Source organism: Chionomys nivalis, chromosome 12, assembly GCF_950005125.1.
Source record: "Chionomys nivalis chromosome 12, mChiNiv1.1, whole genome shotgun sequence".
In the NCBI taxonomy this organism is placed as follows: Eukaryota; Metazoa; Chordata; class Mammalia; order Rodentia; family Cricetidae; genus Chionomys; species Chionomys nivalis.
This window is the reverse complement of record NC_080097.1, coordinates 52269475-52296594: the sequence shown is the minus strand read 5'-3', so window position 1 is coordinate 52296594 and position 27120 is coordinate 52269475. Positions and strand designations below refer to the sequence as shown.

Below are 27120 nucleotides of genomic sequence, written 5' to 3'. Positions count from 1 at the left end.
AGTACCCATGTCTCCTGAGCTTTCCTGAGACTCACCCGCACTATGTCTTCTCTTACACCATGTCTGTCTGGGTCATCCTCTTATTTATTTCCTGGATGGCTCTCAAGATCCTTAAAATGATGAGCTCTGGCTCATTAGATTACAATTATTCATTATAATTAGAGGCCTGATGCTAGCTTAGTACACAGGAGTACTTGATATATGATCTTAGAATCTTATTTCTTTGCTTAAAATTTTCTATAAGGTAAATATAGGACCAGTGAGAGGCCCAGTAGGTGAGAGTATTTGCTGGTAAGGCTGAAGATCTGAGTACAATCCCTGGGATCCACATGGTGGAAAGACAAAACTGACTCCTGGAAGTTGTTCTCTGACCTCCCTACTCATGCTGTAAGAGGTGTATACACACACACACACACACATGGATACACACACATACATCCATGCAAAATAAATAAATGAAATCTAATAATAAGGTAGGTATGGTAGGCTCATCATTTATTTGCTTATGATATTGGTGTCATAACATAGAAATTATTTTCTTCACCCATTTGTCCTCTTCTTGTTTATGGGACATTTCCATTCTGTGATTACCTAATTCCCTCTTTCTGCTTCCATCTCCTTGTTTGTCCCTATAAGTAGTTTGCCACTCCAGCTATAGCTTTATTCCATGGAGGTTCCTTGGGAATGTGGAACCTCACTTTCAGTTCAGTGGATGCACTGTGGGGATGAGTGCTGGGGACTTGACCTCAGCTGCCCCAAGTGTGCAGGGCCCTGGTCTTGCTTCTTCCCATTGCCGCTGCAGTTCAGAGCCTTAGTGGAGCCAGCTGTGTCATCTCAGGAGGCGTGAGATCTGGCCTGTGAACTTATGGCTGTCCTGTGTCTAAAGAAGGGTTTTCTGCTGTACTTAGAGTGAATTTGAAGTTGTAAAAGAAGACTCCAGACTAGGCTGGGAAATATGTGATGAAGTAACAAAAGGTCTTGAACCAGATTTTTCAAACTACACATAAAAATCCTGTGTTTGGCAGTGGCTTTCTGCTTCAGTTAGAATATTCTCGGAGATAACGGAGGGATGGAGGAACTGCAGCCAGACTGCACAGTGTGAGGTAGGGGAGTCATTTCACATCAGGGGAGAGCCTGACTTTAGCAAATGGTGCCTGGCCAGTGGCCTTTCTGGGAAAAGAGAATTGTTCCAACAAAGATTGAATAACTTTTAAAAATTAAACATGGTATTTTGCATTATAATCCCAGATATTCATGAGGCTAAGGCAGGAGGATCCAAGCTCAAGGGCTTGCTGAGCTGCAGAGTGAGTTCAAGGCCAACCTTGATAACTTAAAAGATCCTGTCACAAGATAGAAAGTCAAACAGTTGTGACAGCAGCAAAACCCGGGCCGGCTCAGTAGTGAGCTGGCGCTTAGTGTGCGCGAGCTCTGTATCCAGACAGTCAGCCGTCTGTCAGTAGTCTGAGAAAGAGAAATAATTAAAGCATAGCTCTCTTGGGCTGTGGAAGGCCTTTCTTGACTTGATACCAAAAGGAGAGATTGACTGGATTATGTAACGAGTACAAACTTTTTATGGCCAAACTTTTCCATATAGAAAGGTCAGAATATGTAAATGAGACATTAGTTACATGTCAGACAGAAGAAGAGTATATGCAGAAATGGGGACAGAATTTGTTTTTGTGAAAGTCTCATTTCACAAGATAAGGAATAGGAACAGATGCCCACTAAGTTTACACTGTTTGTTAAACTCTTGACACCATAGTTGAGTCCTGGTTCCATTTGTAAAAAGGGCTAAGGGAGCAAAAAACAAGGGTAAAAAAATACATATAAAATTTTGTTTTTTGTTTGCTTGGATTTTGAGACAGGGTCTCATGCACCCATGCTGCTCTTGAACTGCTTATGCCTCCTCCTCAAATGTGGGGTTACAGTGTGTGCCACCATGCCCAGATGCACGTAGGTTTTCAAAAATTACAACAGTTACAGGAATGTAGGAAATATTTAGTCCATACAACAGAACCTAGCACAAACATGCAAAGTTGTATTTTTTCATGGATGCATTGATTTTAAAGCTTTGTTTCTGAAGAATATTTAAATATAAGAAGGTATTCAGTGTTTGTGATGGAATAGTCTAAGAAAAAATGAATTCATAAATTTTTACAGTAAAGTGATACCATAAAATATTTTTTTTTTGTTGTTGTTGTTGCTTGTTTGTTTTTTTCAAGGCAGGGTTTCTCTGGGTAACAGTCCTGGCTGTCCTGGAATAAGCTCTGTAGACCAGGCTGGCCTCGAACTCACAGAGATCCACCTGCCTCTGCCCCCTGAGGGCTGGGATTAAAGGTGTGTGCCACCATCTCCAGGAGGTCATGAAATATTTTTGCTTAAAGTGATACCATGACATATTTTTGCTTAAAACACCTTTGTTTAAGGAGAGAGTTCTGTGTATTTATTGTACTTAGAAAAGGCAGATGATATGAGCTGGGAATGAGACCAGTTAGGGACTCCAGTGCAGTTTCTGCACTGTTTAAGAAGGCATACCAATGACGGAATTGTTAACACAATCTATTTACCTATTTATTTTGAGACAGGCTCTAGAACTGCCTATTAGTCCAGTACGGCTCAAGCTTGTAATCCTTTTATCTCTCTTTCCCAAATCCTGGAGCTACAGGTTTCCCAGATGCCCTGCAAGGCTCCTGAAGTTTTAGAATTTTAGATCTTGGGCTGAGTTCAGCTCACTGCTAAAGAACTGGCCTGGTATATATATGCAAGGCCCTGAGTGTGACCATGTGTCAGGAGCCGTGTCCCCCCAAAATTTACAGGAAGCACCGTCGTGAGGAGTTTTTGTAGAGGGCTTCACTTTCTAATTGTATTGAGAATAGTCTTATTGACCAAGCCTATCCCACACCCAAATTAACTGTTAATAGAAAGCTATCTGCTAGCGGAACCTGCCTCACATTCCAGACTATCTAGAGAACTAGGTGTGTCACCTTGTGACTTCCCGACCAAGGAATCGTGACCTGATCGGACTACGTAACGGGCGTGGACCACGTGGCAAGACCCCGTGCCCCAGCCCCCCAAGCTCCCCATTCAGGGGCTATATAAGCTGTAACCATGACCCTAATAAACGGAGGCTTTGACAAATACGCTTAGCCTCCTTCCTGCTTATCAGCCTATGTCTTTCAGGTGGTGCCTCTCCATGACCCTGGAATAACTGGCCAGCCAGGCGGGTTACAAACCCTAGACAGAGTAACCCGTCGAGGCAGCTACAACCATGGGGCTGGCAGGTGGGAAGATGTTTAGAATAATGTTAATTCTGTTCATTCAGTGAACTGGGTACGGTGGGGCTCGCCCATGATCCCAGCACTCAGGAGGCTGAGGCAGGAGGATCACAAGTTTGAAGCCAGCTTGGACTGTATAAAGCAAGATTCTACCTTATAAAGTAAAAACAGCAATAAGTTAATAAGTAGAATAGTATGATACAGCAATCGGGAAAATAAATATATCCATTTCGAAATATCAAAGCCAAAAGAAAATACCAAATGCTCCATTAGTCTACCACTAGAAACGGATACAATTAAAGCAAACAAACAAACAAACAAAAAACATAAAAAACCATGTCGTTTGTCATAACCAGAACCTGGAAACAACCTAAATGCCCCTCGACTGAAGAATGGTTAAGGAAAATGTGGTATATTTACACAATGGAATACTACACAGTAGAAAAAAAATTAACGACATCTTGAGTTTTGCAGGAAAATGGATGGAGCTAGAAAACACTATTTTGAGTGAGGTAACCCAGACACAGAAAGACAATTATCACATGTACTCACTCATAGGTGGTTTTTAAACATAAAGCAAAGAAAACCAGCCTACAAACCACAATCCCAGAGAATTTAGATAACAATGCGAACACTAAAAGAGATTTACATAGATCTAATCTACGTGGGAAGTAGAAAGTAGAAAAAGACAAGATCTCCAGAGTAAATTGGGAGCAGGGAACCTTGGGGGAGGGTTGGGGAGGGAGGGGAGAGGTAGGGAGAGGAGCAGAGAAAATGTAGAGCTCAATAAAAATCAATAACGAACAAACAAAGAACAAACCATGCCATTGATAGGAAAGCCGTTAATTGGCTTCAAGCCAGAAGCAACAGAGAGCTACTGTGCTGCTCCAGCTGCAGGGAAGAGGAGAATGCATGCAGGGGCCTTGAGAAGCTGTCCAAGTGTGAACTGATCCTGTTCTTAGCTGCTTGGGTTTGAATGGAGTTGAAATAATTATGATGTTAGCTTTCCCGGCTTACGTGCTAAACTAGTAGGGCCTCAGTTAACTGGAATTGTATCTGTCTCTGAGATACTAAACTCTTTGTTTCAGATAAATAAACAAATTGTGGGTATGCTTAGCTGTGTGTTGAAATAGTTTTTATAGTAAATTTCAGAAGTCCCGATTAGAACATAAAAACCGATTTTTTTTTGTTTGTGATTTTAATGAGTTCCTGTAACTTGTGCTCACTGTTTTTTAGGCGAGTGGCAGAATTATTTATGTTTGATTTTGAAATCAGTGGAATCCATCTAGATGAAGAAAAGGTAAATATTTTTCTTACCTTTTAAAAATATGCTTTTAAATGTATTTATTATATGCTGTATGAGTTGCCCTGCGTTTGTGTACGTGAACCATGTCATGGTCTTGGAGGTCAGGAGAGGGTTTCAGAGCCCCTGGCAGCAGTTACAGATGGTTGTGAACCACCATGTGGGTGCTGGGAACCAATCCCTGGGCCTCTGCAATAGCAACAAGTGCTCTTAACCTTCTTTCTGTCCCTATCTTTTCTTTCTTGAAACAGGGTCTATTTAGCCTCAGCTGGCCTGGAACTGGCTACATAGACTAGGCTGGCCTCAAACTCACTCTGCCTCTCTAGTTCTAGGATTAAAGGTGTGTGCTACCACACGGCACTTTTATTTGCTTGTTTATTTATTTAGAGAGCAGGTCTTTTATAGCCCAGGTTAACTCTAATCTTGCTATGTAGTTGAGGATGAACTTGAACTTCCTGTTTTTCTCCAGGCGAGAGCTGAAGGTTGAGCTCAGGGTCTCCTGTGTGCCAGAGCAAATGCTCTACCCACTGAGTCAGCTCTTTTCTTTTTTTGAGAACAGGGTTGGCCTTGAGCTTGCAGTTTGGCCTAGGCTGGCCTTGAATTCCTGGCCTTCCTGCCTTCCCCTCCTACTAGGATCACAGGCCTGTGCCACCAGAGCAGGCCTTCAGCTGGTTTTGACCAGTGTTATCACTAGGATTTCGTTGTTAGAGCCCTTGGGTGCCACTTGACTGGGTAAACTCTTAGGACTTTTTTCTCTTGTCATAAAATTCTTCTGTAGGTGATATCTAAATGTGAGCTCTCTGGAAGCTGGCCCATCACCCCGGGAATCCAGAATGAACGGCAACACAGCTAGAGTGTTAGGTATCGTGAATGAGGCTGGGATCTGAGATGGAGAGGAGGAGGCTGCTGACAGAGGTGTCTGTTCACACCTGTGTGCCTGGTGGGCCCACACCCTTGCTCTGACAGCAGCGGTGTCGGTGTGACCCACAGTGTGTTCAGTCTGGCTGTCCCTCGTGTATAATGGATGTGGAAGTAAAGTAGCTCACTCAGGCTCTCAGCTTTGGTGCCAGGAGTTCTCACACTGGCCTCTGCTGTCCAAACTGAGGCCCTGGGGTGGTACAACTCAGAGTTGGGGTACAGGAGTGACTAGATGTCATCAAGAGTGGCTCCCCATGCCTCCTCTGCTTGCCAATGGTCTTATTATTATTTTTTAAAGATAGCTCCGTCCATCCTAATAAGTGCAGTGAATGCAGAGGTTTTATCTAGGAGCAGAGGTTGGTTTAGCAGAATGTCTTGGGAAGTGTGTGGCCTTCTTGGGCAGGTGCAGCCAGTCTTCCATGGCTGAGACTTCTCCATCTGGATCAACCAACTTCAGATTAAGGACATTCAGGAAAAGATGTGTCTGCATGGGACTGAGAGGAGACTTTTCTAAACAATACTTTTGTGCTCTCACCTGGCCTTTATATTGGTTTATGCTTCCTGTGTGATTGAGCGATGCTCCAAAGTTGATGGAAGGAGGTGCCTAGGCTCCATGCAAATGCAGACGGACGAACTGTGGGTATTGCTGTCTCAGGTAGGGGGATTTTGGCACCAGTCAATACCAAGGAACAATTATATTCCACATCTGATAGACAGGTCTTTATCTTTCTGTTTGTCTCTCCCTCTTCTTCATTTTTTTTTTTCTCAGACACTGTATCCATTTTGTAGCCCAAGCTGGCCTTGAATTTGTGATGATCCTCCTGCTTCAGACTCCTGAGTGCTGGGATCACTTGTGTGAACTGGTTTTGAACTTGTGGGCTCAAGCACTTCTCCTGCCTTAGTTTCCTGTGAATAGCTTACCTGTGGCTCCAGGTGTCTCTAGTAGTATCGCAGGGTGCTTGGAGTCCGATCCCTGCGCTGTTTGGGAATGATGAAATGATACGCTCGAAAGAGCGCTGGAGTCAGAAAGTCAACTATATTTCATTTTCCAGAGGTTTTAGCACTTGATAAAATTTGAGGGATGACTAATTTTATTACAGTGTGCTTTATTTTTATTTATTTACAAAAGAGCTCTGGGAAAAATTTTAGAGCTAAATTTTTAGATGTTGTTCATCATTTTTGCTATTCCACTGACGACCACTAGATGGTAATACATTGCTGCAAGAGAAGTCTGGACTAAGAAGGCATTGGAGGTGCGGGAAACCTGTATTTCCCAGTGAAGTTTGTCTTTTCTATATTGAAAAGTTTAGGTTATTATTTTACATTTACTTTTTTTTTGAGACAGGAGTCTTGTTATATAACCCGGACTGGCATTAAACTTGCAATATAGTCCAGGCTGACTTTTGAACATTCAAAATGCGTGCCTTAGCATTCGCCAGTGCTGAGATTATATGTGTGTATCACCATACCTGGTTTACTTATTTTCAACTTTCTTCTTATTATTATTCTTTTTTTTTTTTTTTTTTTTTTTTTTTGAGACAGGGTCTCATGTAGCCCAGAGTGGCATGGAATCACTATGTCGCTGAGGCTGACATTGGACTTCTTTTTTTTTTTTTTTAAAGATTTATTTTTATTTATTATGTGTACAGTACGTCTGCATGTATGCCTGCAGGCCAGCAGAGGGCACCAGATTTCATTACAGATGGTTGTGAGCCACCATGTGGTTGCTGGGAATTGAACTCAGGACCTCCTGAAGAGCAGTCAGTACTCTTAACCTCTGAGCCATCTCTCCAGCCCTGACATTGGACTTCTAATCTTCTGGTTTCCATTTCCTGTGTGCTGGGATTGCACTCATCCAGTTTGTGCAGTGCTGAGGACCAAGCTTAGGGTTCTGTGTGTGGCAGACAAGCACTCGGCTGAGATACACCACCCCAGTCCTTTTCAGCTTCTTGCCAAATACATCTTACAGATGTGTCTGAAAAAAACTAGGGATGCTTAGTAGTTTTTTAAAGGTGGGTTCTAAGATTACCTGGAGTCCACCATAAGCCAGTCTTCAGCCTGACTTGTTTTTCCTCTAATAGACCTCAGAGATTCCATAGGGTATAGTTTATATTTCGTCTTCAAATATTTGTGGTGCATGCTGGGAATGAGACTCGGCAGGTAGAGAGAGCGCTTGCCTGACGTGCACGAGCCCCCGCGTTCAGTCCTCAGCACTGCATAAACCAAGGATGATGGAGCAAAGCTTGTACTCCCACGTTCCCTGGGGCTGGGATCTGCGCATAGATGGAGGCAGGAGGATCTGAGGCTTAGGTTATCCTCAGCTGTATAGCCAGCCGGGGTTGCACGAGACTCTCGAAAAGTTTTCTTTTTGAGGCAACTCTTTTGACCGTGGGCCTACAGAAACTCCTCCATGGAGATTGTGCTCTGGAGACGTGCTCTGGAGCTTACATGCCGGTGCCAGCCCCAGCCCCAGCCCCAGCCCCAGCCTTGTTATTCTTGACTGTGAGGAACTGGTCCATGTACCACACACTAGGGACCTAGTGTAGAGTGCAGCTCTGCCCCACAGGCCTCTGCCTGCCTCTTGTCTGTCTGTCTGTCTGTCTGTCTGTCTGTCTGTCTATCTATCTATCTATCCTATTTTGAGGCAGGATCTGCGCAAGCCTGAGCCAGTGGTCCTCTTGCCATAGCGTCCTGAGGCTAGCATAGCAGGCATATACCCTGTGCCCTTCTTGAGTCTGCTGTAAAGGACTCTGTTGCTGTCATTCTGTAGGATATGTGTGTGAGTCAGAGCCTCTGAACTGAACCTCTCAGGTGTTACTACTGTTTTGTGAAGAACTGTTTCTCATTTCCCTTCCCCCTCTGCCTTTTAGTCTAGTCTTGTAAGATTCAACACCTTTGTAATCTACTTTTCAAATACTTAATTTTCTTTATTTCACAAATACTATAAAAGCGCTACTGAAGAGGTGTAACCAGGTGTAACTGGTGTTGACTGACTTAATGAAGGTTTTGGAGGGCAGAGGATTACACTAAAGTGTTCTGTATCAACAATTCAGATGTTGATTTCCTCCCATTATTGACTATTTGTGAAATGCTAATTTACATCACTTTTAAATACCTTTCCTCCCACTTGTAGCGCAGAAGAGCAGTGGATCTCAATGTTAAGATCCTGGATTTGAGCAGTGCCTTTCTTATGGGAACCAACTTTCCCAACAAGATACAGAAGCATCTCTTGCCAGAGCACATTCGGCACCACTTTGCCCGCGATGGGAGTTACGTTGTCATTGGCGGTCTACATGCAGAAGCCTCGGATGACTTGGTAGGAGTTCTCCATTGCTTGTTGTTCAGCTCCCGTCTGAACACCAATAGATGTGTATTACTGCCGTTTCATCTCCGTAATCATTAGGAACCTGTTATTATAGACTTAAGTGTTGTTGCTGTTGCATTACTAAGTAGCTCTGAAAATTTAATTTGTGCCACAGTTAATTCCACAAATGCTTTGAATATGGGAAGCAGTTAAAATTCATGTCTCTCAAGGAATTCATTGACTAGTGACCTTTAAGGTCACATCGTAGTCACTTTTAGGGCGAGAAGTGCTTTCTGGCACAGAAACAGAAGCATTGGCAAATTGACCTCCCAGAGCCCTGCCCCATGTGCAGCTGTATCTCATAAGAGCACTGTATAAAGCACTCTAGACCCGGTGTGACTGTTCCTTTCCTTGGGAAGCCATGACTAGCTCTGGGAAACCTGGGAGTATTGGCCTGGGTGGGGGTTGTGTAGGATTTTGAGCCATGCTATTATCTTTGACTTTCTCTTCTTTCCCTCTCCCTCTCTAACTACAGGTTCGGGAAGCTGCTTATAAAATTTTTCTTTATCCCAATGCTGGTCAGTTGAAATGTCTAGAAGAATTGCTAAGCAGCAGAGATCTTCTGGCAAACTTAGTAGGTTATCCTACATTTTCCCACAGAGCCCTCCAGGGAACCATAGCTCAGACTCCAGGTGAGTCCATTTATCCAACTTCTAAGAACAAATAGGACTTGGAGGAAACAGCATTTCTCCTAAGTGGGTGGGTGGGTGGATCGACAGTGCTGGAGAGCCATCCCAGGGCACTATGCTCCCAGCCCAGAACTTTTGAATTTAAATACACACACACACACACACACACACACACACACACACACACACACGACATTTGCTTTGAAGCCCAGCCTATCTTTGAACTCAAGATCTTGCCTGAGCTTCCTAGATGCTGGAATTATAGCATGAACTACCATGTCCAACAGTGTCTTGCTTTTAATACATTAGAGAACCATTTAATAGAACTTATCTTTAGAGTTAGTAATTTGCCCTATATTGTGTGTAGGTGCTGAGAGCAAGTCAAATCTAATTTTTCACTTGTTCATTTAAACTAATTTTATTCTGACTCGGCCCAGTGTCCTCAGATTAGTTGGGAGTGAGAGGATGAGGGGTGATGTCATAACCAAGCCCAGTCCTGTGCAGGAAGGTCCCTACTAGGTGAGCAGGGAAGTGGGATTGGACAAACTGACCTTGCGCTGGGCTAAGGTACCTAGGAAAGAATGTCAGGCACAGGGAGTGATGGGAATACAGATGAGCTTTTCAGAGGCATCTTAGCATTTGATAATTGAGGTAGTGAATCATCAGCAGGGTGCCGAAGATGGTGGAGCCCTTAGAGTCTAGGTGCACTTTGGAGGTGTTCTGGAGAGGGAGGGGAGGACTGCACAGTTTCCTGCACAGCGCGCACACATGCTGTTGTAGAAAGAGGGAGCCCTGGGAAAGACCTGTAGAGGAGTTCCCAGCCTTCCTGTGTATCCCCTCTTTTCCCAACACGCTCCTTCTTACCTTAAAGCTCTTTACGTTTTTCTCACTCTTCCCTATACAGTCTCTTCCCTCAACCTGGCACACTCCTGGCCTGGGTGCCCTTGCTCAGATTTGCAGCTTTTCAGGGCTGAGCCCCAGACCTCTTCCATGATAAATTTCCAAAACTGATGTGCTCTTTCTGCTTTCCTTGGACTTTGCCCTTGAACCTTTAAAGCACTTACTTTTATTTTTATTTACTTTTTTCTGCCCATTATGGAACTCAGGGCCTCACACATGCTAGGCATCTTCTCGGTCACCAAGCTTATCTAAGTCAGCTCTTGACTGGTTTCATATAACCTAATTTCTAAATTGATGTTGTATGAATTATATATATTACATATATATTTATTTTGTATTTTTTATTTTCTGTTTTTGAGTTTCAAACTGTTGAGAATGACCTTGAATTCCTGATCCTCCCGCCTCTACCTGCCTAGAGGCAGACTGCAGGAGTGTGCTACAACGCTCGGTTTTATTTTGTGTTTTTTGTAGGTACTGTTCTATCAGTGGGGTTAAAATGTAGTATTTTTACTTTTATACTGTATAAAATAATATTATTAGAATGTTACTTATTGTTACTGTATTATATGTCATTTAACTCCTCACCAGTGGGAATCAGGAGCCTGCTTTGATTCAAGATACAGTCAAGATGCTGTTATCTTGAAAGTGGCCACTGTGGGGGGCTGGAAAGATGGCTCAGTGGTAAAGAGCACTGGCTGCTCTTCCAGAGGTCCTGAGTTCAATTCCCAACACCCATATGGCAGCTCACAACTGTCTGTAACTCCAGTTTCAGGGCACCTGACTCTTACACCAATGAACATAAAATAGTAATAATAATAATAATAAATGATAAAATGAATTTTTAAAAGAGTGGCCACTGTAGATACATGGCTATGGGGGCCAAGGACTCTGAGATGATTAAGTTGAAATATTTCCTTAAAGGCTTGGGGCTGTATAAGGTCACTGAGAGAGTACACTGTAAGGAACGGCTGGCTCTGGGCTGCTCTGGGTTCAGGCTGTGCGCAAGAGCCACAGTGCTTTGGGGAGGAGTGGGACAGCAAGTAAGAAGGAAAGGACGCAATGTGTCCTTCAGGAAGCCACTTGGAGAGGCCTGAGGAGAGCCCTGTGGCCGCCGGTCAGTGTGGAGAGGACTGGGGACTAGCCCTTGGCACAGTTGGGTTTATTAGGGTTCACTGGACTCAGTCGTTCACCAGATCCCCCAGTGGCAAGCAAGTGGTTGGCAGTCATGTGCAGTGTGACCTGTGTCCTTAAAGACTTAAGGCTTACTGCCAGACGGTTAGTACAGGCAACAGCACCATGGAATTTTAGAAGGTGATCAGATGGTGCGTGAGTTTCAGGATGGTGATGATATTGAAGGAGTGGCGAGTCTTCACTGAGAGCCACGCAGGAGAGAAGTGAGGTTACTCTGGCTGTCCATTTGGTGACTCAATTAGAGGCAACCATGTAGTGAGCGAGCATTGGGTTTACTTTTAGGGAGTTTCACATCCAGTAATGTGTGTGTGTGTGCGCGCGCGCGCGCGCGTGTTCACGTGTGTGCATATGTATGTGTGGGGCTGAGGTAGAGATGTTGGGTACCTTCCTCAGTTGCTTTCCACCTTTCCACCTTTTTTTTTTTTGAGACATGATCTCTCCCCGATCCTAGACTTCACCATTTGGCTTTGGCTGTGAGCAGGAAGCCCCAGGGAACAGCATGTCTGCACCTTCCCAGGGTTGGGGTTATCAGCCAGTGCTCCTACAGCTGTTTGTTTTTCTCCCATGGATTTTGGAGGCTGGACCACTGGTCCTCATGCCCACATGGCAGGCACTTCCCTGACCCCTCCGTATCCTCGTAGTCCTTTTAGTATATGTTTCCAGATTCTTTGCGTATCACCAGAAAAACAAAATGGGCAACCGAGTAAAGCATGGCGGTGTGGAAGTCAGATGCATATGTAGAGATTTACTTGGAACTGCTGTCTGTGGTAGCTGGGTGATGGGAAGAGGTTCAGATGCAGACTTTTGTCTCCTTTCAGTTTCTGACGCAGTTGGCTTGGCACACGAGACCGAATCTGAGACTTCTAAAGATGACAGGGCAAGGAACTGCGGCTGTGGTTTAGGTTAACCCCACTCCCTGCTTAGCGTTTCATTTCACTCGGAAAGGAGATAGCTTCAAGAGAGGGCAACAAATTAAACCCATAGAGAAAATCATCTGGAAAAAATGATCTGGAAAAACATCTGAAAAAGGCGATGTTTGTGGCTGACTGAAACACACATAAAAGCACTGCAAGGCGTTTGGGGGCAGAAGGCGCCATGGGACACGGGACACTCCCGTGGGAAAGGCGGGTTTACTCTTGTTCTCCTGGAGCCTCGCTGTGCTGCCCTGGCTGAAGAGCTGCAGTTAGTACCAGAGTCTGCCTACAGGGCCTTGGGTAGTGCTGCTTGGGGTCGGTACCTAGTAGGGTTTTACATTGTCTGTAAATGGCAAAAGTGGCCAAGGGAAACTATGCTTTTTAAAGTTGAGTTTTTGGTGAACCGTTTTTCTACACTGTACTGATATTATTTATATTTTTGTTAGCGAACATTATATGGTGATGGGTTTTAGGGCCTCATTTTTGTTTAAATACACCGTGAACTTTGACCCTTTTCGCTCTCCATTGTCCTCTCTCATCCTTTTCCCCTACTGCGCATCCCCTTACTCTTGGCTATGATCAAAATGCGTTCTGAATGTGTGAAACTCTCAAGGAATAAGCTAAAACTTTTAAATGACAATCTCTAGTTTGATCCAGATTCCTGAAAACGACACACTTTCTCTCACACACACACACAAACACACACACACACACACATACACGGAACATTATTGTTTCATCTGTTGATGGACAGCCTGGCAGTTCTGGACTGTTCTGTGATTTGGCTGCTGTGAGTGGGTGATCGTTGCTGTGGCACACTGACTGAGTCCTTTGGGCAGCACACAGGGCTGGTGGTTGGGCAGTAAGGTGGTCCCTTCAGGTTCTGAGGTCCCTCCACTGATTTCTAGAGTAGCTGTACATTACATTGCCACTGGCAGTGAACAGAGACTCCTCCCTGCCCATCCTTGCCAGAATCTGTTGGGTTTTTTTTTTTTTTTGTGTGTGTGTGTGTGTTTGTTTTTCTAATAACAGCCATTCTGATTAGAGTGGGGATGGAATTTCAGTGTAGATTTTCATTTCCCTGGTGGCTAGGGCTGTTGAGCAATTTTGAGACAAGGCCTCCCTTTGAAGCTGGACTGGGCTGACCTTGACTCCTGCCGCAGTATCACAGTATCACGTGAGCTGAGATTACTGGCATGCCCTGGTTTTTAGGACCAAGCCAGATTCTAGCCATCCTGAAATTTAGTAATTTCATATGTCTCTGACACTTTCCATACATTTGGATGGGAATTTTTTTCCCTTTTGCTTTCCATTAATGCTCTTAACATTGGGTGTAATCTGAGGCTTTGGATAAGTACTCCGTAAGTTTAATTTGTTTTTTTACACGAGATAATCAGTGTCAGAAATAATTCCAAGCATATGGAGGCTACTCTGCCTACCCAAATCATCTCTCTGGGGAAACTAGATGTGTGATGACCCTCACAGTACAATTTTGACATGTATATCCATGTGATTTCACATAATTGAAGTTATTTTCTTTTGGATTTCATCTTTAGAGACTGTCATGCAGTTCCTTGAGAAACTATCTGACAAACTCTCGGAAAGGTTAGTTGGTATTGTATTTACTATTTTAGTTGTGCAGTCAGCTTGAGAGTGTGGTGTGAGTACATGTATGTTTGTATGTGTGCAAAACCAAGTATGTGTTTGTGTATGCAGGTACACAAACACACATGTGCATGTGGAGACTTGAAGTTGATGACAGGTGCCCTCTTCTCTCACTCTCTTCCTTATGCACTGAGACACGTTGTCTCACTTGAACCCAGGCTTGCCAGTTCGGGTAGTCTAGCTACCAGCTTGCTCCAGGGACACTGCATCTCCTCTTAAATGTCTGCTTGGCATGCATGTGGGTCCTGGGGATCCAAACTCTGCTCCTCACCCTTGTGCACCTTCTGAGGTGTCTCTCCAATTTCTGCAGTTAAATTTGTTTTAAAAATTAATAAGTAATTTACTAAGAATGTAAGCTTAATGTTAGGTCTTTTAGTGAGGGGTTGTCCCTTTTTGAAAAGATGTTGAGAGCAGCCTCCCCTAAGATACCAGTCTCAACAACTTAGCTAGTTCTCCTTGTTGACCCACTTCCTTTAACAACCCCTCATTCATACCTATTTAACCGCCTTTCCAAAGTGTTCTTGAAAGCATTTGTCTTAAACTGTCCCCTAATTATGACACACTCACAGTGTCACATGTCTTTTGGGGCCTGGATGTCTCAGGGGAGCCTGGATGCAGTGGGTCTCCTGGATTTGGATTTCTTTTTTTTAAAGATTCTCTGCTTTGGGGTTTTTAATGCCAAGCTGCATTTTCCTTTCTGCCCCACACCCCGTGGTGGTCTCATTTGTACCTTGCTGTTCTCTCTGTCCTTCCTTCCGGTCCCTTACCTTAAGTCCCTGTCCTCAGTGGGCTCTCTTCCAGCACTTGGAGAAGGGTTCCAGGAAGAGGTATGCCATGGTTTGGGAACCCAGGCAAAGGTGGCCCCTTATCTGCCTCACAATGCAGTGTAGCTTCTTTTGCCATTTTTGATCATAGGAACATATTATGTGTGCTCAGATTTCTGTTTGGGATTTTTAAAAATGGTTTATTTTATGTGCTGAGTGTTTCATCTGCATATATGTGTGTGCACTGTGTGCATGCCTGGTGTCTGTGGAGGCCAGCAGAGGGCCTCAGATCTGATGTGAGTAGCTGTTGGGTGCTGGGAACTGAACCCAGATCCTCTGGAGGGATCGTACGTACATGCTCTAGACCTCCAGAGCCACTTCTCCAGGCCCATCTGTTAGGATTTTAAATTTGTGCTTTTGAGTCCCTTTTTAATTTGGCTCAGCTTTGTCCCTTCTAACATCTTTTACTGCCAGTGTTGAGGAAACGTCAATTAAGAAGTGTCTTAGTTTTCTCACTGTTGCATGAAAGGGTCTCCGTTTATGTATAGCTATAGATTGTATTTTCAGCAAATATACCTTCATAAGTTTGTAGTTTTATATGTGTGTGTATGTATGCATGTTGATTCTAAAAGACACTTCCTGTTACTGCCTAGAGTTTTTCTGTAGGGAAAAGTGATGACTAGCAGTTGTGCATATAACCCATATGGATGTTTTATAGAGAGGAACTTGTTAGTTTCCTGCATTTTGGGTGCTAGTTTAGAGACTTTTAGAGTCTGCTGATGAATCTTTACTTGGTTTTGCTTCCCAAGCTTTAGTACTTTCAAGGCTTGTATCCACATGTGCGTAAGGTGGAATTTGTGTTGACATTAGATCTATGTAGTTGCATATGACACTTGAGTAAAAGTTAGGTTAACACAGTTTGCTTTTGTGGTAAGACAGACCTAATTTTATTATGACTGTTGGAAAGGTTATAGAGTTATTCTTATTGCAGTTACTAATTTTTTTCTTAAGTAACAATAGACTTGTTTTGCAGAGCTGCAAAAGATTTTGAGATGATGAGAGACATGAAGATGAAACTAAATCCTCAAAATTCTGTAAGTTAAATAAGTTGGATTTTTTTAAAGTAATGTAAACACAATTTCAACTAAAAGCATTATTTCTTTATTCTAGAACCTTTATTTTAAAGTTTTATTTTCAAATTTTTAATTTGTTCTTTGCAGTTTTATATATATGTATAAGTAATTTGATCATTTTTCCCTTCCCCATTAGTCTCTTATTCCTTCCCACCAAACCCCTTCCTTTCCCATCAAGTCCTCCTCACGTCTTTTGTGTATGTGTTCCACCGCACCCGACTAGGGTGCCCATATGAGCACGGGTGGTGGGTTATTTATTTACTTCAGCCAGGGCAGCGTGCCAGGAGAATATGGCTCCTCTCCTCCCCCAGCACCCATTAATTGCCTGTAGCTCGTTAGGGAGAGGTGGGGCCTTATTAGCCCCTCATCAGTCATCAACATGAAGTCATCTTCATCAATATGAAGGAATATGGATGGGCCCACTCCTGGGCAAGTCTTGTGCAGGAAAAGCCACTGTTGCTGTGAGTTCATGGGCGCAGCAAACAGTCATGTCAGAAAGACAGCGTTTACAGCACCCCTTGCTTTACATTCCTTCCAGCCAGCCCCCTTCCACGATGTCCCAAGCCTTGGAGAAGGGCTGTATAGATGTTCCATTGGAGGCCGAACATCCAGCAATCACTTTCTCTCAGCACTTTGACCACTGAGGAGTCTCTGCAGTAATTATCAGCTGCTGTAAGCAGAAGCTTCCAATAGAGGCTGAGGGCAGTGCTAGTCCATGCATATAAACATAATGTGTAGAGTGTGGTTTGATATTGTTTCTGTTTAGTAACCATAGTAGGTTCTGCCATAGGGCCTGTGACTTCTGCAGACATGGCTTCTGACTAATTAGGTTACAGTACCAGACATGCGCTGCTGTGGCATGGCCTCAGATCCAGTCAGGAACACTTGGTTACTCCCATAATTGTCATGCCTCCATTACATACCTGGGTACATATTGTTGTTTCTGGGATTTCTTAGGATTTCCTGGAAGTCTCTGTAGTCTTTTTAATGTTGGTCTTTCTTAGTGAATTTGGTATTGAAGTATTTCATATATAGATCCTAATTTGAGGTTACCTAGAAACTCAGCATTTTTATCAATTAGTTGGTGTGTGTGTACATTTATGAATATATATATTAACAGAAATGTATTTGTGAAGCACTTCCTTGTGTTCTACATCAAGTCAGCTTCCCATCTCAAGGTGGCCTTTGATAAAGCTGAATGGAGGCTTGATTAGCAGGTGGCAGTTGGAACCTCATACCTCCAGCGCTTGCTGTATCATATGGTCCAAGTGGTAGAGCAGGTGGTGCACATTGGCCCGGACCTTCTCGAGGCCCCACTCACAGCTGGTGTGGTTACGGATCTCTTGGTGTATGGGCCAGAGTAACATTATCCAGGTGAGGAACGTGTGTCTCCAGAACCTAATCAGGCCCGCTAAGCTTTGTGTCCTTTCTTGGTGGTTGGAGGGCCCGGGTGCAGTAATTATCCTTCGCCTTGGAAGGAATGTCTCTGCATGCCCCACACCACTGGGCTCCTGAGAATTTCACTGAGGTAGAAGGCCCTTCAATTTTGGTTGGGTTTATTTCCCATCCTCTGATGTGCATATTCATTACCAACAAGTCCAAAATTGTTGCTACCTCCTGCTCACTTGAACCAGTCAACAGAATATCATCAATCTGGTGGTATTTTGTGGAAAAGACAGATGACCAAGAGCCTTTGAGCTAAGTTATGACACAGGGTTGGAAAATTAACATCCCATTATCTCTATGTGTTATTTTCAGTCATAAGGTCATATGATCTCATAGTGTAGAGCAAGTGTCCTTGTGACCAGAATGTTGCCCAGGCACTTGGGATGTTCTGAAGTGATAGGGTTGCAGACATTAGGATCCTTGTCCATGTGGCTCAAAGGAACCACAGGCTTTCTGCAGTTGTCTGCAACATTCTTTGGTAGGTGTTAGTGTTGGTGAGTCTCAACTTGATAGTACCTGTCAGGGCTGTACCCAGGGAAATATAAAGAAAGGAGCCTTGTAGACTTGAGAACGATGACAGTTTCCCGCCTTACCCACTAAGAAAGAGATGATACATTGCTGGGCTGGATAGACTTAGGGTAGCAGCCATCTGGGATCTTGCTATGGCTGTATCTGACCTGGCAGCTAACGTCAGTCATCTACATCTGTGCAGTGGTGGGCACAGCCACGTAGGATTTCAGATCAGAATCCAAAGAATTAAAAATCTCTTAAAGAAAGCTAATTCAGTCAAAGCTGATGTACCTTGCACCTTCCCCCTCAACATTTTTGTATGGCTGATGGATGCAGGTAGCTGCGCAAATACTGGTGAAGTCCTGATCTTCTCAGGAGGCTCCGTTCTGGCCAGTGGGACCACTGCTCAGCCTGCTGCTCCAGCTGCCAGCTGCACTCACTACTGGTTCCTGAAGTTTAGTTCCTGACCTGAAGCATCACCACAGAACTCAGCCCCACATACCAATCTAAACCTGGTTGAGGCCTGTTCTTGAGTTTCATTGTGCCCTGGAAGTGGTTCCCACTCCTATTGTTCCTGCAGCTTACCTCAAGAGCCTTATCCTCCCCTCCCCTTCCCATGCTCATGACCACAATCTTGGCTAGCTCATTACAGTTGTTCTACTCCCCTCAAAAGTATACTTGTCTTAGTTAGGGTTTCTCTTGCTATGAAGAGACACCGTGACCATGGCAACTCTTATAAAGGAAAAACATTTAATTGGGGTGGCTTACCTTTCAGAGGTTTAGTTCATTGTCATCATGGTGAGACATGGCCGTGTGCAGGCAGACGTGGTGCTGGAGCTGAAAGTCCTTACATCTTGACTGAGGCAACAGGAAGTAGTCTGTTCCACTGAGTGTGGTTTGAGCATATATGACACCTCAAAGCCCGCCTCCACAGTGACACACTTCCTCCAATAAGACCACACCTACTCCAACAAGGCCACACCTCCTAATAGTGCCACTTTGGGGGTCATTTCTTTGAAACCACCTCAGTACTGGGTTTAGTACGCTTAGCCCAGTGTGGGCAGAGCAGGTACTATGCACTTACCTGAACTCTGAGTGAATGAACCAATAAGTGACTAGATTGCCATGGTCCCTTAAAGCACACATCTGGTTTTGTCACTCTGTTTAAAACCCTTCACCAACTGCTGCCCTTGTCATTGCACTACTGATGTCTTCCCGTGTTTTCCCCAGCCACTCAGGATCTGGCCTGCCTCCTGTATCCAGGGCAGCATGGCTGTCCTCGCTCAGGCGCTGTCCTTCTCCCCTACACCCGGGGTGGCATGGCTGTCCTCGCTGAGGGCTGTCCTTCTCCCCTACACCCGGGGTGGCATGGCTGTCCTCGCTCACTTCTGCCCCGCGTTCTTTGTTCGTCAGCTCTTGCTGGTCGTTATGTGCCCGTCCCTTGGATATGCTGTGGGAGGGAGCTTCCAGCCACTCTTGGTGCCACAGGAAGGCCTCTCCTTTCTCACCTTGATTAACTGCTGCCGTCTCCAGACTTTTGGGCTTTTCTTCCTCCAAAACAGCCCTGAGCCCAGCCCTTGATCTGAAACTTCTTAGAGCTGATGCTGTGCCTTAGGCGTATAATGAATTTTATGAGTTCTTTTTTATTTTTTCTTTGTTTATTTAGAAAACACCTTTCTTCTGGGCTGTGGTTTTGGGTGAGCTATGTGAAAGGGTGCGTGTGTACTTGTGTGGAAGCCAGTGGTCAACCTCACGTGTCATTTCTTTTGAACTGTTCATCTTGTTTTTTGAGAGAGGGTTGCTCAGTGGTTCAGCCAAGCTGGCTGGCCAGCCTCAGCCTTAGGCATCTTCCTGACTTCTCTTTCCCAGTGGGATCACAAGCATGCACTACTACACTCGCTCTTTACGTGTGTTCTGGGGAGTGAATTCAGGTCCTTACTCTTTCATAGCAAGCACTGTTACCAAGCTCTCCCCATCCCCATCCTGTGATAGTATGCTGTGCTCTCGCAAGCCTCTTTGCCTTCCTATACCATCTCCTCTACTATGGCCGATGTCTGCTTATGCCATCTACATATGGTGCGTGGTCATCGGCTGGAGGTGCTGGAGCTGGGAACCGAGTCAGGAATACCGTCCCTACCCTTCAGGGGCTCTTGGAAGAGAGACCATGAATTTGTACTTTTACATCGCCACACATGCTGTGCCCAAAGTGCCATCGTGCCATGTGGGAAGGAGCACCTACTCTCTCAGGGGAAGTACCGAGCTGAAACTTGGAAGGGGGAGAGCCACAGGACAGCTGGCATGCTGAACCCTTACCAGAGCCAGGTGTTGTGCCTGTGTGGGAGGTGCTGTTGACTCAGTGAGTGACCGCCATGCAGCAGGCTCTGTGCACAGGCAGGACCAATGTGGAAGGATCCTCACCCTCCTGCAGCATGCAGTCTGGTAACTTGACCCCTGGTGGCTTTCAGCATCCTGCACTGGCTACCACAGCACTGTTAGTGCTTCTATTATTATTTTTTTCTTTTTTTGAGATAGAATTTGACTTTTTAGCTCAGGACCTTCAAATTCGGAGTTCTGCCCAGCCTCTGAGGGCGGGATTGAAAGCCTGAGCCCCCATGGGCTGTTCTTTTACCACCTCCTTAAGACAGTTTCTTTGCCGAGACTGGAGTTGTTTCTGCCTCATTTACATTTTAAATTACTGCTCTAATTTTGGGGCCATACCCCAACCTTCTTGTTTAGCTTTACAAAGCACACTTATCTCATTTTACTACCTGTAGTGTATGGATTCATATCTGGGATATGCTTTGAGAAAACTTTGATTCTGGCTGGTTTAACCCATTAATGTTGACTTTTGTTGATTACACTTTCGAATGCCATTTACCTTTGCCCCAGATTTTGGGTTGTGCCTTATTTGTACCCTTCTATGTTTTGAATACAGAGAATTCAAAATGTGCCATGCCATTGTTTTTAAATTCTTTTTTCTCATAAATGTTAAAAATAACTGGTTTATCTTTTATAAACTGACCAGGTTTCTGATAAAAAATAATGAGCTAGTGAACAGCTCTGCTGACAGTGAACCATTCCCTTTCAGGAACTAATGCCCTGGGACGCCCCCTACTACAGCGGTGTGATTCGTGCAGAGAGGTAAGCTTCCCTAAAGACCCCTGCGGGAAGGGAGACGGGAGTTAATGTCCTGAGCACTCGGTGCACTGGTGACTCAGCTGCTCAGGTGCCTATCACACAGCTGCCTTCCCCGAGATACAGTGCTCTCTGAGGGCAGAGCTGCCTTCCCCGAGACACAGCTCATGTAGTCTTACTTGCAGTGTCTTAATCTGATCCTTGTGTGACTTTGCCTGTCCTTAATTCTCTGGGCACTACTGTCTCATAAATGTATTTGTTTCTTTATAACGCCATTAATAAGCACATTTATTTATTATTTGTTCATTTATTTGCATGTGTGTATATGGGGAAGAGCAGACAGTCAGCACACATGGTGGTTAGAGGACAGCTACTTGCAGGAGTCAGTTCTCTCCATTCTGTGGGTCCTGGGGCTTGAACTCAGGACGTCAGACCTGGCAACAGGCACCTGCACTCACTGGGCCATCCTGCTGGCCTGCTGTTCCTACTTTAAAGCTCTGAGGAACACATGCACTGAGTTTTCAGGAACCACGAACTCTTTGTTAGCTCTTCAAGCCCATGTCAACACCAAATAAAATCATTTTATTTGTAATTGTAAATATACAATGAGAATTTTGGGAAGACAGTGTCATAATATTTTGAATGGCATTCAGAGAGTTTTTCACTTACATATTTATTTGTATTTATTTGAGTGTGTCTGTGCATATGCTATGTCACATGTGTGGGGCTCAGAGGACAACTTGAAGGAGTCTTTTCTCACCTTGTGATTGAACTCATAATGAGTGTTTTGACCTGCTAAGCCATTTTGCCAACCCTAAGTGGCTCTTGTTTTAACCTGGTATATTTGTTTTGTTGTTTTGTTTTGTTTTTTTGAGACAGGATTTCTCTGTGTAGTCCTGCTGTCCTGGAACTCACTCTGTAAACCAGAATGGCATTGAACTCAGAGATCCACCTGCCTCTGCCTCCCAGGTGCAGATTTGTTTAATGCAGTATAGCCTTTAGGGGTCTGGTTATACATGCTTGGTCAATCTTCCAGCCCAGCTCTACTGGGAACAGTGGGAGCAGTGGTACCTGCCTGAGAGCAGAGGAGCTCTGGCTGGTTTGTCCGACTGTTAATGCAGTAAACGAAGCAGGACATGAGATGGGAGTGTTTCAGAGGATTTATAAGGTGGCGTCCGTCCATCCTCGTGCCATCTGTTTTAATAATTTACAGGGTCGAGCTCAGGCTAGACTCTCAACAGTGTGGGCAAAGAAAGTAGGCACAGAGGTACCGGTAATGGATGAGAAGGGAAGAGGACACTGTGGTTTGGATTTGAGGCTAGGAGATGGGACAAAATGAAGAGGTCTAAAGCCTTGTTGAAGTCACCCACTTTCAGCGCACTTAGGTGTGTGGTTTACATGGAGTGGCAAGCAGAACTGACTTTCTTTGTGGTCAGTCTTTCTTGAAGCTAACCACAGGGGCTCGTTTGCGTTACATGAAAACTTCAGACGTGTTTGTGTTCCAGGGTTCTCACTTAGCTGCCTGAAGAAGACAAGCAGCCTGTTTGGAAGTAGGCAGAGAATTAGTGTGTGTTAGGACTGCCCAGACTGATGTGGGGAGACAGCAGCCCATGAAGGACTGTGGCTGTTTGCTTTTTCAGTTAGGTTCTTCTGAGAAATTAGGTCTTTCAAGTTTGAAGAGATAGGAAAAATATCTGAAATTGTTTTATTTGAAATTAAAATTTACTTTTGAATAGGCAGTGCATTTATATGGTTTAAAGCATCAGAACAATGGTAAAAAGATGTTCAATAGGAAATGCTGGCCCCATCCCTACCCTGACCCTCAGGGCCGTTTTCTGGCCGTTTCCTAGAGTTATTTAATCTGCCCTGTCAGCACTTGGGTTTTGCTATTCGTGCCTTGGCAGGCCTTGTCTCTTTTTCTGCTAGCAGCAAGCTCCTGTGACCTGGGTGTGTGTGCTGCTGCTTTGCATCAGAATGTCTTCAGAAGGGCAGTTTCCTATTATCTACTCATGCTAAGCCTCAAAAATCTCACGAGTAGTCACATAATAAAAAAAAGTATGTTTCACATAAAATTACACAGAAAACAGTGGACTTCTGTTTAGTGTGTGAAATCTCATCTTTGTTGGTGGAGACATAGTGACCTTGGTAGTTTAATTTTTTTTTTAAATGGACCTTTATTACAAAATTATGAAAAGTTTCAAAATAAGCATAAAAAGAATAAAGTAAGTAGCTTCCTGACGTTCACCTCTGGGGTCTAGTGAGCGTAAGCTGTGCTGGTTTTTTCTTCCGCCCCCTCTTGATTTCTGTGTTGCTGTTTTGTCCTTCCTTCCTTGTCCTACTACATTACCTACATACCTTCTGGTCAGTCTCAGATTCTGTTTATATGCTCACATGTTCACATCTCTGAAGAACGGACGTCTTACGGACCTTCAGCATCATTACCTAGTGCTGATCTGTTATCTCTACCTAGTCCACCATAGTTTCCTGATGGTGTGTGTATTCAGTGAGGACACTGAAGCAGTCGGCTTCTCAGGAGGAAAGGTTGGGTTTTGCTCCAGTTTTGGAGACTCCAGTATGTGGTCCATGGGCCTCTCTGATTTGGGGTCTGCAGCCAGGCAGTGCATCATAGTGGGGGGCACATAGTGGAAGGGCTGCTCACTTCACAGCAGTTGGGAGGCAGATAGAGTCAGGAGGGTGGGGCCCTAATGCTCTATTTAATGATATACCCCCGGTGAAGTAGCTTCCCTCCGTCGGGCCCCACTTCATGCAGATTCCACTGTTTCCAGACAGCACTACTGTGGTCTAGAAGTCTAAGCCTTCAACACGTGGGCTTTTGGTGGCATTGAGGATCAACATGGTGACAGTACCTAATCTGCTTTTGCCTGTTAGTTTGTTGAATTAGGATCCAGGCAAGGCCTGCATGCTCTAGTGTCCACACCTCCACCCACCCCTTGTTTGCTTAGCTTATGCAGGAGTTTACATCACCCAGTAATGGTCTAAGGAGGGTCTGGGCTGTTCTCAGGGACTTGGAAAAGTTCCTATGCAAATGCCACCCTGGCCATCACCTTTTGTCATTTTCTCCCAAGGCTCCTGAGGACTGCTTCCTGCTTGTTGCCTTCTTCTGGCTGTCACCCTATTGCTGTTGCTCTTTAGCTTTCTGGCCCCTGGCAGAGCTGGCCCGCAACTCAGCATCTTTTCCGCTGTCCTCTGAAGCAAAGAAGCGGAGTAGCAGATAGTCACAAGCAGATATCTCCTTGCTCTCTCTGCTGGGTTCTGCCACTTGTGTCATCTCCTTTGCTGGCAATGCCCTTTGTCCCTACAGTCAGCTCTGCTGGCTCTCCTTCCTTCCTGCTGCTCGAGGATGATGATAGAATTAAACTTTCTTTGTCTGGTACTCATTTCTGTGGGGTTTGCACTGTGGAGGAAAACTGCACACAGGTAGCAAAAGCTGGGCCCCATTGGTGGCTTCTGAAGACAGAGTGGGGCTAGATGGCCCTGGTGGTCCCTTAGAGTAGAGGGAAGGGCTGGTCTTGTTCTTTTTCAGTGTTATGTGTTAACTGAGAAGCAAGCTGTCCTGGCGTGACAGTTTCTCCACTGAGCCTTCTGTAGTTAACCAGAGAAGATGACAGCTGTTGGTGTGGGGTCTCCTGCTGTGGAGCTCCAAAGCCATCATCAGCTGTAACTGTCATCAGGCTTCGTGACTCCTGATGACAAACACTCTGTTCCACACGCATGATAGCGTTAATTGCTCCCTGGGCAGTGCTGTGTTGTAAGCTGTACTTTCCAAGTGTGCATGTTCCTAGCACAAGTCTCCTCAGGTAGGCCGCCTTGGTGGCTCTGAAGAGCGCCTCCGAGAGCCTGTGCTGCTAAAGCCTGCAGTGTCACGCTTGCTCTTCACTGAGTGAGTGCAGCAACGCAGAAGCCTTTGCGTCTCTGAGGTTTCAGCCCAGGTTCATGGACCACACTCTTAGTAATTCAGTGCCAAGCTTTTTGAAATACCCAAGTGCTCTGTCTGTCTTTCCTTTCACCCCTTTCTCTTCTCCCCCCTCCCTTCCCTTGATTCATTTTTTTAAATACTCAAATTATAATGAGGAACTTTCCGGTTGAATATCTCTTCAGTGCTCATTTAGCCCTGCTGTCCCAGAGGGGCTTTGATATAATGCTAAGTTAGGTTGGTTTTGTTGTGGTGCTGGGATTCTACCCACGTGCTTGGGCATGCTGGATGTAAACTGTACCAACTGAGCCACACTAACCTCAAATTCTGTTGTTTCTAATAAAGATGAAATTATATTTGTACTTTTGTACTGTGTTGGTTTGTTGCAAATTGAACCCCTTATGCAGTATCTGCAAAGCAAGCAGTCTTGCATCACAGACCTGTAGTGAGCAGAGAAAGGGGCGGCTCTTAGGTAGTGGAGCATTTCTGAACTTTGTTCTGGTGGGCCCCCATTTAACTGTGTCTTCTGCAGAGGAAGCAGAGAGCTCTTGACAGTCGTGTTTCTGGAGCCACACCAAGGGAATTTTTTTGCAAAATCAATAGAAAACTGAAGGTTCTGGGATGGTGGTACATACCTGTGCCCCAGCTATGCTGGAGAGCTGGGTAATGCGGTGAGAGACAGTGTTAGGGAGGGGGAAAGGCCAGCAGGATGAAGGTGGGGGAGAGAGGGAGTGGAGGTGGGGGATGGGAGGGACTTTGCTAGAATTTGCAGTGACATCTGGTGTGTCACAACCAGAATCTCAGCACGACGAGATATTATTGTTTGCATTGGCCATGGTTCTGGTATACTGGAAGGGTTCAGGGTCGTGTGTTGTACCCCTAATGAGTCTCTGTGGTAGAGAAGATTTCTCCATGGATTATATATGGGAATTAAGGAAGCTGTGGATAGAGGCATTGCAGGTATGTGTAACAGGCAAGCCTTGACCAGTAATGCCCCATAAAGGCAGGCACAGCGATCATATGCAGAGCCTGGCCTGACCGACCATAGACCTACTATCCTCAGGGTAGGGAGACCAGTGACATACAATAGTCAGCACATCACACTGTAGTACCAGTGTGAACTGAGTTCTGTGAATGGTGTTCTTTTGGCTACCACTTAGCCTGTATAAAGGACCGCTCAGATCCTTGTAGTACTATGGATAACGTGAAGCTTTCTGTAGGTGCTGCATTCTGGCTCACTGTCCTTTGGTATGAGTCCCAGAGCAAGGGGAGGAGGTAGCTGAGCGAGGTCAAGGGCATCTGATGTTCTCACCTCTTGCACTGTACCCCACCTTGCTTCCCTTCTCCCTCTCCAGCCTTTGAGCTCCTTCACCAGGAGCTTCCTTCTGAGCTGCTCTTGGTGGCTCTCTGATCGCCATCATTCCTCTCTGGGCCAAAGGGTAGAATTAGCAGCAGCCACCGTGTTTGTGCCAGGGCTCTTTCCCACTGGCCCTGTGTCCTTTGCCATAGTCTGATCATTATGGCTACAGCCTCACTTTCTGGGACACAGCCCATGAATGTTTACTATTAGTAATATGTAAACCAGTTTATGATGCCGGTTCTTTGACCACGATGTGTTTCTTCTTAGAGTTGGCAAGCTCTGATGAGGAGAGGGAAGCACTGGGTTTCCCATTGCTTTCTTTCCTGTGGCAGTGATCATGGTGGCAGTGTGCTGGTCCTGCCCCCACCCTCCTTTACTTACATTGGAGCCTGGGAAGTGTTTCCCATTTTCCTGGTGTGAAAGTCAAGACCCCAGAAGCCTAAAGTACAGAACCAGAAGGATCCCATGTTCCAATTTCAAGCTTAGGGCTTGTGGTGGTTTGAATGAGAATGGCCCCCATAATCTCATATATTTGAACCATTTGTCCCTAGTTAGTGAAATTGTTTAGGAAGGATTAGTAGGTGTGGCCTTGTTGGAGGAGGTGTGAAATTTCAAAGCCCGCCTCCAGGTCCGGTCTCACTCTGCAGATAAGCTATAAACTCTCCTCTATTGCCCGCAC

General features: G+C 45.0%; 1 protein-coding gene across 1 annotated transcript in view; it reads left to right on the top strand.

Moving 5' to 3' along the window:
• Positions 1–27120, top strand: part of Mipep (mitochondrial intermediate peptidase) — a 121711-nt gene that overhangs the window by 8168 nt on the left and 86423 nt on the right. Inside the window, exons 5-10 of the mRNA XM_057786191.1 lie at positions 4512–4575; positions 8630–8812; positions 9336–9492; positions 14051–14099; positions 15957–16017; positions 21101–21153. Coding sequence (XP_057642174.1) covers positions 4512–4575; positions 8630–8812; positions 9336–9492; positions 14051–14099; positions 15957–16017; positions 21101–21153 — 567 coding nt within the window. The remainder of the gene's footprint in view (positions 1–4511; positions 4576–8629; positions 8813–9335; positions 9493–14050; positions 14100–15956; positions 16018–21100; positions 21154–27120) is intronic.